The sequence below is a fragment of the Cyprinus carpio genome, chromosome A24 (genome assembly GCF_018340385.1).
Source record: "Cyprinus carpio isolate SPL01 chromosome A24, ASM1834038v1, whole genome shotgun sequence".
Lineage (NCBI taxonomy): Eukaryota > Metazoa > Chordata > Actinopteri > Cypriniformes > Cyprinidae > Cyprinus > Cyprinus carpio.
In genome coordinates, this window is record NC_056595.1 from 15,080,075 (window position 1) to 15,092,797 (window position 12,723).

A 12,723-nucleotide genomic window follows, 5' to 3' on the forward strand; every position below is an offset into this window, starting at 1 on the left:
GAGCTGCTTTATCCAAAACATAAGTGTTTTTAAAACACAGAGAAAGACTATGATATCCCAGAACACCCTGAACATTATGTCTTTTGTTTATAATGTCCATAATTCAGACTAGTAAATCAGCTGACACTTTGTTTAAACGCTCTGGTGAGGTTTTACAGTAATACTCTTAAATACATCTACAAAGTTGTCATGCTGTAGGGATTGTTAGTTTACAACAAGACAATAAAAATGTGTTGTTGGGACTACATTTTTGCAGCACTTTGTGCAGATAAGGCTTGTTGCCTTATTGAAATAATCTAAATAAATCCCATTTAGCCACTATGAGTGGCTAAATGTAATAAACAAATACAGTTATGACTAAAACTTATACTGGCATTCAAAAGTTTGAGGTCTTTAAGAACTTTCAATGTTTTGGAAAAAAGTATGAAAAAATACAGTAAAGCAGTACTGTAATATATCATTACAATTTAAAAGAACTGTTTTCTAATTTAAAATATTTTATGTTATTTATTAATATAATTTATTCCTGTGATGGCAAAGCTGAATTTTCAGCATCATTACTTCTGTCTTCAGTGTAACATTATCCTTCAGAAAACATTATAATATGCTAATTTGCAGCTCAAGAAACATTTCTTATTATTATTAATGTTGAAAACAGTTGTTCAGCACTTGTGGAAATCTGCTTTACATGGAAAATTATATAAGCCAATTTCTCTTTATGAAAATCGTGTTAATATAATTTACATAAAACTTATGTCATACGTTATCAGATATCTCACCACAAGGTTTACATACTGGCACAATGAATGCATGTAATGAAGACCTGTTATCAACTAAGAGTTACAGTAAAAATGTTTTTCAATAGCTTATTATAAAGTCTTTCTTTTGTCTACCAATTACATTACTAAAGACACTACTAAAGAGAGCTGAACTGGATGATGACATCACTGAATCATCAATGAACTGACTTTAACTTGAAAAATGACTCTTTGTTATTGTATATCAGCTTTGTTATAGTTATGTGGCCAGTAAGACGAATTGTGTGGAACAATGTATGGAAAAGTTACTTCATTACTTAAGAAATCAATTTGTTTTGATACTGTGGCAAAAGCCTGCTGAAATGGGCCAAAAACATTATACAATACAGCAGGCAAAATCTAACTTATACAGCTCCTGGTTTGGATGTTTGAAGAGATCCACTGTAGTATATGGATGATAACACTGAATTAAACATATATATAGATATAGAATATAGAATAAATTAGCCCACAGATTTTGTTTGAAAGTGCATTACTGTAGATTTTTGCTTGCTGAGTCTAAATTATTCGACAGCATGTCAAGGATGCTTTTTATAAAGCTTAAATTTGTTTGAATCCATTTACATATAGGTTTTATTAAAATACAGCTTTTGAAGTTTTATATACGTTGTAATTCTCATTACATAACATTGCAGTTTTTACTAACTGACTATAACTTTACATTTTTTTTAATTAAAGTGTGTTTACTTTAACCGAGCACTCATGCACAGTATGAGCTCTGGTTTTCTCATTTCACATGCTGTGATCTGACACTATCAGCATGATCTTATAGACCAATGTTGCATCTCTAGTGCATGGCCATTTGCAGAATCACACCGACATACCACTGACAGATTTGGACACTACAAAAATTTTACCAAGTGTGGCACAATTTAATTAGACCACAGACTGTTTTCACCAAGCAAAGATAACTTGTGACCCGAGCCATTCAATAGAGTGGGAGCAAGTGTTCAAACCGGCAATTATAACAACCTGAGGTGTGATCAGGTCTTCAGTCAAATCCCACATCAGACTGATATCCTCTCAGTTAAGACTGCTTAAGCCTGCAGCTCGAGTGCAGATAGTGTTAACAGACAGGATTAGGAATGATTACATTGCTGGAGAGATGAACATGAGCAGCTTTATCGAGGAGTAGTGCTGCTCTGCCATACTGGTGACACACATGAACCTTATTACTGATGGAAATGATGGCATTTGAGGTGGGATGTGATTGAGCTTAGAGTTGGTAATCAGAAGGAGGGAGCCGTGAACTATCACATTTGTGCCCTCCAGTAAAGCACTTAACCTCAGCATACTCCAGGGAGGATTTACGCTGTGCAAGTTTACAGCAAAACTTATGCACTTTTATAAGTCATCCTCTTATATGTTTGGCAAATCAGTCAAATACTGCTGGGTAAGATTAGGGAAGATGCCAATGTGCATTTACTTTTAAAGTGTAACATATTTAGATACAAGTTAACATGTTTTTGTGCAGATGTTGTTGTATATGATGATTGTTGTTATTGTTGTTATAGTGGAAAAATTTTGATAATTTGTTTGTTTTTTTGTAATGTGTTAAATTGTTTTATAATTTTGTGCCATTTCTGGGTGACCAACTTACCACAAGGATCTAATTTTATCTTTTTACTTAAAAATAAAAACTGTTATTTTTACTCCACAAATCTAAAGGCATACTGATGTGTCCACAAATCCCTCTTTAACAAACACACACACACAAACGTTCTGATATTTAACATAATACACTGTCATATTTAACAGAGACACAAAATTAGGTCAGTTAGCAATTGTTCTGAATTCAAAACAAATTACCCCAAAGATTTTGTTTGTAAGTGCATTACTGTAGATTTTTGCTGGCTGAGTCTTAATTATTCAACAGCATGTCAAGGATGCTTTCTATAAAGCTTAAATTTGATTAAAATACAGCTTTTGAAGTTTTTGAAGCTTTTGAAGTTTTACATAAGTTGCAAAACTAATTGCATAACATTACCGTTTTCCGTAACTGACTATTACTTCATTTTTTTAAGTTAAAGGTCACATCCTTACCACAAATGTTCATAGTCAGATGAAACATAATCTTATCACAAATATTCATCAAAATTCAGATCAAAATTACAAAATAAAAATAACGCAGCCATTCATTAAAAGTGATGAAATGAGAATTTGTGCCCTCTATGGTCAAGATAAAAAATAAAGGTGGGGGGTCATTTTGGCCGGGGGCATCATACCGCATTTTACCCTATAAATATTGCATTTATTATGTTTGATTATGAGTAAGCTACATCCATAGCAGTTACTATAATGAGCATGTCACAGGAATGTGCCATGTCAAAAATTAATCATCCACCAGAAGAGCATCATAAATAATCTGACCCACAAATGTATGCAGTGTTTGAATGCATAAATTATATTGCCTAAACCATCTGAATGCCAACTTGGAGCCACTTAAAGGGTTTTAAACCGTGTTTATGGTTCAAAATATCACTATTGGATTTATGTGAGAGTTGGAATATACATGTAATAAAGCTCTCATCTCTGTCGTTAGCAGGTGAATCTGGGGTTGGCTACAATCACGGATGAAGCACTGTTTTCTGTGTTTAAAGCCTGTTAACCATTAGCTTAATCAAAATGACATCCTTCAATGTGAAACATTAGTAGGACTCAAACTGAGCCCAGTATTTGACAACAAAGACTCATTAATATTAAAAAAAAAAAAAAAAAAAAAAAAAAAAAAAATATAATATATATATATATATATATATATATATATATATATATATATATATATATATATATATATAATATATAATTTTTTTCTTTAGAAACATTCAAATGAATTCTATTCAACATTTTAAATTAGTATTTGAAAATATATATTTAAAATATTAATATTTTAAAAGTATAAATTTTATGTGTTTCACACTACATTTAAATCTCACTATTAAAAAAAGAATAATAGAGAGAGAGAGAGAGAGAGAGAGCACTTGTACCTTGTATTTGTACCCTGTTCTTCGACCTCATGCATTTGATTTGTATAAAAATAAGCAGATGTAATTACTTCACCCTCAGTTCATTTTGAAGAACTGTCAGTTAGGCAGGAAGTAATTTTCCTTAGAAATAATTGCCTTGGATAGGGCTTTAAAACTAGTTAAAGCAAGTACGATCGCATAAACATGACACATCTAGAGAAATGCAAAACTATTTTTGCAAAAGAACATAATTCACCCCTGCACCAGCTAATACATGTTAGCATCAGTTTCAACAAATACAGAATTTCTTACCTGGATATACAAAGTATTACGATGGCAGTGGTGAGAGAAATGAGAGAAACACTGTGCCCGATGGTGTAGCCGATCTTCACCGACCTAAAGAAACTATCCTGCAAAAGAAAAGAAAGAATACAGTTAACTAGTTCAAATAGCACAGAGGATTTTAAATCTTCTTGAATCTTCAAATTACACTACTGTTGGTTTGAGGTCAAGATTGGTTTGTTTGAAAGAAGAAATGAATACTTTTATTGAGCAAGGGCACATTACATTGAAAAGACATTTACAATGTTACAAAAGACTAAATATTTTAAATAATTCCTGTTCTTTTAAACTTTCTATTCTAAATGTTTCTTTAGCAGCAAATCATCATATTAGAATAATTTCTGATGGATCATGTATTTTTAATCTAATAAATGCAGCAGAAGACTTTTTATTAAAGCACAAAAAAATTGTAAAGAATTTGTACTTTTTTAAAGTTTTTTTGGTTTTTGTTGGGTTATTTTTTTTAATGTTTTTTTAAAATTGTTTATTGATGGTTTATTGCAAACCATTATGTTATCTAAATTATTTTGCTTTATGTGTAAATCTACATGATTTTAACAGCATACTGCTCTCAGTACATATGATGACATTGGGGTCAAGCATCAGACACGAACCAACAAAAACATAAAATTTCTTTTAAGTCCCATGCCCACATATTCCCAGTGGGTCAGAAGACCGTGCGTGCTGATTACCCATCCTGTTGATGTGAACACATGCTGGGAAAGCTTTCATCAAAGTACAAAGGTCATTTGCTCTTCACTTAACTAGACTCTGCTCAAAAGATCAAGGTGTTTCAATGTTATATAATTCCTGCTTCAGTGATGGATTATTAGTGTGTTTACAAATGCATCCAAAGCCTGACATGATGTGCAATGCTAAATAAAGGAACTATTATGTTTGGACTTGTTAGTTTGCACTAGGCAATAAAAGGCTGGCTGGAAAAGGAAGCTAAAAGGTTGACTGAAAAAGGGTAAACGTTAAAGTTTGGGTTTTTTGGGTGAGGAACACTCAATATAACATGAGAATGAGCGCTTTCTGTGGGCTAAAAGTTCAATACGTCAAGAGTCGGAGCATTTCAGTGTTGTATAATGCAAGTGGAGTAGAAAACACTAGTTTGACATAACTTTACTAAGATATTTTGCATGTATGATGCTCTCGCAACCACCTTAGAGATGGTTAAAGTAAAAAACAAAGTAAAAACCTGCATTTTTTTACCAGCATAATGATTTGTCAAAATCTGTATAGTATATGTAGAATCACAAGTAGATTTTTCACAATCTGAGGCAAACACTAATATATAGAAGGTGCTTGTTGTCATAAACATAAATATCATGGTAACACATGTGACATTAAAATTACACAATGAACATTAATTTAACAATATAAGATGTAACATAAAACCCTAATGTAACTGATCAAAAAAAGTAAGAAGAAATAGTTATTTTATATGTGAAGGGTCACATAAAGGATTCTGGGAATGTCAATTCATGGATTTCACTGTAAATTATAAGATGACTTGTTCTTTGCACTAAATTTAACAGTATGAAATGTCCAATTAGATTTATTACACTATAGTAAAGGAACTCTTAACCAAATAACAGGTTGTCATATTTTACAGTCTTTTACCATTAAAATTACTTTGTACTTACATCGTCAACAGTGCCATTCAGATTATATCCACAATACACTGCGATTTCCATTGGGTCCATCTCGGTCCAGCCATCAGCAGTGCAGGTCTTTGAGAGGTTACCTGTGTGAGAAATTTAAAGGTCATTAACCTCAAGATACACACACTGGCTGCTCTGTTTAGAAGCTGCATCTGTTTATTACACTCTCAATTTTGACCGCAGTGAGCCCCGATAGCTGGCGTCCTGGAGTGTGTCCAAACAATTAAAGTCAAACAGCTTTATTACTAAAGTAGAGAAATACGGTCCATGTCATCCCTCTCACTGAAGTGTTTCTTGCACAATGCACAATGTCACACTGAATGCAAAACTCTGCATCTGATCAATACACAAAGAGGCCCGACAGAGGACTGTGGCTTACTGAGCGTATTGTTTTTATCTATGCTGTATACAAATATGAACAATGATTATTGAGATGCTTGGAGGAGAAAAAACAACATTTTTCGGGTCATAGGACTTGTGTTGAGGAAGCTACACTGAAAGTGTAGAAACAATTTTCACTTAGAAATTGCTTTCAAATGTACAAAGGCATTATTAACACTTTATTACTATTAAAAACTTTTGTGCAATTAACACATTGAATTAAACATTAACGTTTGAAATAGAAAAGCTGAAATAATATTTTCTTGTAAAACATACTCCAAAAATCTGCAAAAAATATTTTTTGGAATGTACTTTGAAACTGCAATCACAATTTGAATGAGTTAAAATACAGCAAAATACTCGTTGAAAAGGTAGCTAGCTACACTGTAAGAGATTAACTAAATTAATTAACTACACTGAAGGTTTACTTTGAGCATTGTTTTTATAAATAAAAAAAATAAAATAATAAAAATTTTGTAATTTAAGTTTTTGCTGTCACAAAAAAAAAAAAAAAAAATTAGCTTGAATAAGGAAAATTTATACTAAATACAACAAAACATTATAATTTATGTAACCAAATCAAAACCAGTACATACTACTATAGGTATTTAAATTAGAATGGTTTGTTTTAAATCTGTTTATTCAACACAACCAATTTACAAAAATGAATGAGATTTTCCAACTCTACATATGAGAGAGAGAACAATTAAGTTGAACTAATTCACAAGACTGAATCAGACGTTCCAACTCCACATGTAAGAAAGAGAATCATTTAGGTACAATTTTAATTAATTTAGTATCATTTTTTAGCTATATAAGTTAGTTTGGTCAGTTTTTGGTTAATCCACCACTAGAGTAAATTTTTTGATTTTTAAATTATTAGTATGAAAGAGAACTGTTTTTGATATTTTGATTAACTAGAATGAATCAGACTTTCCATAGGATAAATCGATTAACTAGAATGAATCAGACTTTCCAAATCTGGTCCACGAGATCCACTTTCCTGCAGAGTTTAGTTCTTAAAGGGGTCATATGATGCTACATGCACTTTTACAAGTAGTTTGAACTGAAATGTCTTGGCAGTGTGTGTACAAAACCTTGGTATTGTGTTTAAAAAACCACCCTATAATGATTTATTTTTTTATTTTTTTAATTTTTTCTCATTTTGAGATCGGGTTCGGATAAATGACATACCCATGATACTTTGATTGACAGTGGCATTTCAGCACTGACTGGACTGGCGTCTTATAACTTAGACCCACCCTGAGTGAGCTGTCATAAGTCCACCATTGTTTCACGGCCGGAGCAGATGTAAACAAGAATGTTTCCTAAGCAACTGAGGTGTTCTGTTGTTGGATGTAATAATGAACATAGCAGTCGTCATTTACTCCCAACATCTAAGCCGCTGAAGGCATAGTGGATTACGTTTGTTTTTTTACTCCCCGTTTGTTTAAGCGTGCTCTGAAAAGAACTGTTTTTTACAGGGTAAAAAAGTTTTTTTTTTACACTACCATTGAGAAATTTGAACCAAACTATGTTACAGACTTTTCATTAAGACCCTAAAGAATCATATCAACTTGTGGAAAATGGGCATCCTATGACCCCTTTAAACCTAATCAAACACACCTGAGCATGCTAATCAATGCCTTGAGGATCATTAGAAAATCACAGGTAGGTGAGTTTGATCAGGGCTGGAGCTAAACTCTCCAGCGCATTGGCCCTCCAGGGCAAGATTTGAGGAACCCCGATATACAGTATGGAAGAGACAACTATTTTCCCACTTTCCCACTCCACATACAGCATGAGACCACCATTCAAAATGAACTGGTTAGAATGAATCTGACTTTTACATTTGCACTACTCGTTTAAAAAAATTTGCTAAAAAGATTCGCTACTGGAAAAGCTATAGTAATTTGAAAATAACTACTGTTACACAGCTGAAAATGGAGTTGAGACCAATAAACTAGTGTTCAATTAATTCTGAGAGATTTAGATTACACCACAATCTGACTAAAGGGGACATTCAAGGATTAGGTGTAGGTATCCCACCAGGATGATTCATTTAAAGACAGCATTGCCTTACAGTCCACAGAGTTTGAAAAATATGATGTATACTTCAGGAGGAAGGACACATAGTTCCTCCTCAGTGCATTCATAGTGGGTCCCATGTTACAATGCCATGTATTGATCCAAAACTAACCAATCAATTTCACTCAGGCTTGAATTATAGGTGAATGAGTTCTTGTGTGGTTTCCCTTCAGTGTGCTTGTTATGTGAACGCTGAAAGAAGCTGTTTCATAACATTACATAATGAACACTGAATAGAGCTATACAACAGTGTTCTCAAATGGAAACACAGAACACACTTTAAAAACACACACACAAAAAATTACTTTCTAAAGGAACAAATGCCAGCAGAAACAACTTAAATGCTTCATATCTATGCACAAAGACCACCTGTGCCTGCCCCGACAGGAAGTGACCTCCACCTATGTAACAATAATGTCTGCAGCTTTTTTGGGCTCTGACTCACCCTGGGAAGAATCAAGTAAACAACATGAATCTGTAACATTATTATCAAAAAATAAAACAACAACAACATTTTGCTGATATTTTCCCCTTTTCTACATTCAGTGCTTGTGTCAGAATTGAAAATAATAATAATAATGAATAAATAAATGAATAAAAAGCTGGTTTCATAATTGGAAAACACATGCAAAACTTATCTGTTTCTAAACCTTCTAAATCTAGGCAAAAAAAAAAAGAACATTCTGTATTATCTCCCCTATAATTAACCAAAGACAAAATTTTTGTCATTAATATATTTTGTCACTTTAATAAGCTGTTGAGAGTTTTATTGTTCATTTAACGTGTATTGATCTGTTCATGCATCATTTGGAAGATGCACCATAAAAAGTCAATAATGGTAAGTACTAAACAGCTGCAGTATGTCAAGGCTACAAAAGCAGCACTTCTCTGGTACTGTACGTGAAGGTTTCTGTGTCTTCAAGTTAACTGGCTGAATGGCTCATTAAGAAAATAGACCGAATAAATTAACTGACGGAAAGCACAAACAATAAATTACTCAACAGATTAATCAACTAATGCAATGATTAATGAAATGAATAATACACTTTAACATTAACTTGTGATTAACATCAATTAAAGTATTTCTGTTACTGACAATTATACGGTTAATTTAGTGGGCAATAAAAAGAGAATAAAACATGCAGCAGCCTGACAAATTATAGAACAGTAAAACTGAAGCTATTGTAAGATACATTATATAAATTAAAGGGGTCATATGATGCGATTTCAATTTTTCCTTTCCCTTTGGAGTGTTACAAGCTCTTTGGTGCATAAAGAAGATCTGTAAAGTTGCAAAGACTAAAGTCTCAAATCCAAAGAGATTTTGCGATACACAACGCAACACGTAAAAAGACAATATAAGTCATTATAATCAGTAATCATGTCCCCACTGGATGCAACAAATGCCTTGTTTGTAATGGGTTTTATTGGTTTTGTCTCATCCAGCTGGGAGACGCCATCACAGTATGTTAAGGGGCATAACATTTCCTTCACATGCTTGAGGTATTCAGCCAATCACAACACACTGGATAGCTGGCCAATCAGTGTATATGTTGCTTTTTTAGAACGATGAGCTTTGTAAAAATCAATGCGTTTCAGAAAGGTGAGGCATAGAGGAGCAACAATAATGTACATTATGTGGAAAATAATGTTTTTTTTAACCTTAAACTGCATAAACACATTGCAGTACACCAAATACATAGCACAATGTTCTTTTGGCAACTTCATATTTTAGATTACTAAAAAATTGAGGTAACTGCAATTGTTTTGAGATAGCTGGTGGTTCCTGTAGATTTGAGATGTTTTGTGGTCTGCAGATTATATTTTACTCTTGAAGTGAAACTCAAGAGTAATAATATATTATTATAATTATTGTAATATAATATAATTATGTTTTACCTGAAATAGTTTTGAATAAAATAAATAATACACGCATAAACAGCATGCATTTAATAAATAATTTTTCTCTTTTAGAATCTTGCAAGCAAAATGCAAATAATCACAAGACAAGCTGAAAGAACATTATCAGAAGACACAAGACAAAAAAACTTAATTATAACATTAATAATGAAAGGTATATCATGCTTATGATATAGGATTAAGATTATTTTACACTCGCTATTAACTAATCCATCTAATAATTTATGCTGCTTCCTGTTTGATCTGATATGCATATTGTTGTGATTACCAAAAACTAAATTTAATACAGTGCATTTATACAAACATGTTACTTAAAAACCAGCACCTGAAAGCTTGTGTAAATTTATTGAAGGGGATGTTTACTCTCTGCTTTTAGTGTAAGCTTTGTTTGTCATGTAAGGTTGATGCCAACCCTCTCACATTTATCTATGGGTGCAAACACCCACATGCAATATATCCATCCTCACACATTATTCCAGTGGACCTCCGGCTTTGTCATAGGCCACAGAGATCCCATGAAGCAAATCCAAAATGGTACTTTAATCCTTGGTATTAAATTATGAACAGATTATTATCATTCTGAAAAGCATAATTTGTCCTTTCCCATTCAAGAAAGAGCATTGTACGGTGCTTGTATTTTTTTACTGAAAATCCATCAGAAATGTGTGGGACTTAAGTAAAAGAAATTGCTCCTGAATAGTATTTCACCATCTGCACCAGTCCAATATGTATCATTTGCGACAGTGCCTTCTGAATTAAACTTTACAGGATGTTAGACTATATTAAGCTTCCCAATCATAGGGAAGCTTCATTTCAATAGACACTGCAGGTGGCATAGGAAATAATATATCACCTCACAGGAAATGGAGATTAAGTCACTGGTCAATGCATATATAATATAATATAGATATAATAAATGTGATAAAAAGGTTCAGTATTGCATTGACCTTTATTGACTTTACTTGCATTGAAATTCACCTCACCTCACATTCACTTTTGCCTTAATAAACTCATCATTTGTTGCTTATTAATAGTTTATAAGGTAGTTGTTAAGTTTAAGGTTGGGGTAGGATTAAGCAATCACAAATATGGTCATGCAAAATAAGGCATTAATATGTGCTTTATAAGTGCTAATGAACAGCTAATATTCTAGTATTATGGGTATTAAATCAATAGTACTAAATATCATGCAATAGTAATAAATATCTGACTCAAATTTGATGCCATTTCAGTCCATTTCAAATAAACACATTTTGTCAGTTGACAAATATTGCAAACACAACATATAGGGATCCTGTCAATCACAATGCAGCTATAGTTTCCTGGTACTAGGAGCCTGTGATGTGAGTTCATACACTGCTTAGAACATCACAACGATATGTCTACAAACTGGGCTCAGATGGTCTATCTGTTCTTTTTCATTTAACTTAGCTCTGTTGCTACAAAAAACTTGCTCATCAAATGATGATGAAGCACTAGAGGGGCTTCTGTATTTGGCTGTGGGGAGTCATATAAGTTTGCAGAATGCATGACTGATCCACTTTCTGTGAAAGATCAATGAATTTGATTACATGTTCAGCACTTAAATGTGGCCAACTTCATACTCAGCTGCATATGAAAAATTGGCTCTTCATCTTCACAACAACTTCACAAAAACGAATTTCTTTTAGCCTGGAAATGTCACTGGTGTGAAAACTCTTAACACATAGCAGCGATTGTAAACCTCTGTGTTAAACGAAGGGCTGCATCTTCTATCTAGACTGCTAGCTAGGAACCACTATGGCCACATAGTGGTCCACTTTCAACAGTTCCATGTAATTAGCTGCTGCACGAATGAGCAGTTGAAAAAAAAAAAAATGAAAAAGGACATTTCAAAGAAAAATTACAAAATCTTACATTCTCACAGCTGGTCATTCCTAAGGTGTTTAGTGTGTTCAAAAATAATTGCCTAAAATCCAGAGCTCCTCAAAGCAAATGTGCTCTCTTTTTCAAACCTCTTTCACCACTGCAGAAACACTTTTTATCCTCCAACACAGACTGTATTTCTATTATAAGGAATCAACATTGGTTTCCATTAGATTGTACCTTATGCACATTCTGCATTACACATGGACATTTTTGCAAATCTAAATGTATCTACAACATTGCAGATTTTGATGAATGTTACCTTCAACAGTTAATCTACAATATTTACAGTGGAATTAAAAAGTCTAAGGCTACTGGTATAAATAAAATGCTTTTATTTTGCCTTTACAAATTATAATGCATATTATCACTATTAAACTAATGTGTTTTTTATATTTCTTTTGTTAAAATCCTACAGCTTTCGGTTCACGTCCATCATTTTTTAAATCCAGGTTTTCATTATAGGTAACTCAGACACGAATATACCAAATAACATATACAGCAGGACTATAACATATACAACATAAAGGACTATTTTTTAATAAATTAACAGATTAAAAATGCATAGGCACATCTCCTACCATTAGAATGTAGTTCAAATCAATGATTGAATGTGCATTATATGAAAAAAAAAAG

The 12,723-nt window shown here is 32.8% G+C and overlaps 1 protein-coding gene across 1 annotated transcript in view; it reads right to left on the bottom strand.

The window, feature by feature from the left end:
* Positions 1–12,723, bottom strand: part of LOC109113266 (vasoactive intestinal polypeptide receptor-like) — a 45,671-nt gene that overhangs the window by 14,304 nt on the left and 18,644 nt on the right. The window contains 2 exon segments of the mRNA XM_042714317.1: positions 4,097–4,194; positions 5,776–5,876. Of these exon segments, the coding sequence (XP_042570251.1) occupies positions 4,097–4,194; positions 5,776–5,876 (199 nt within the window).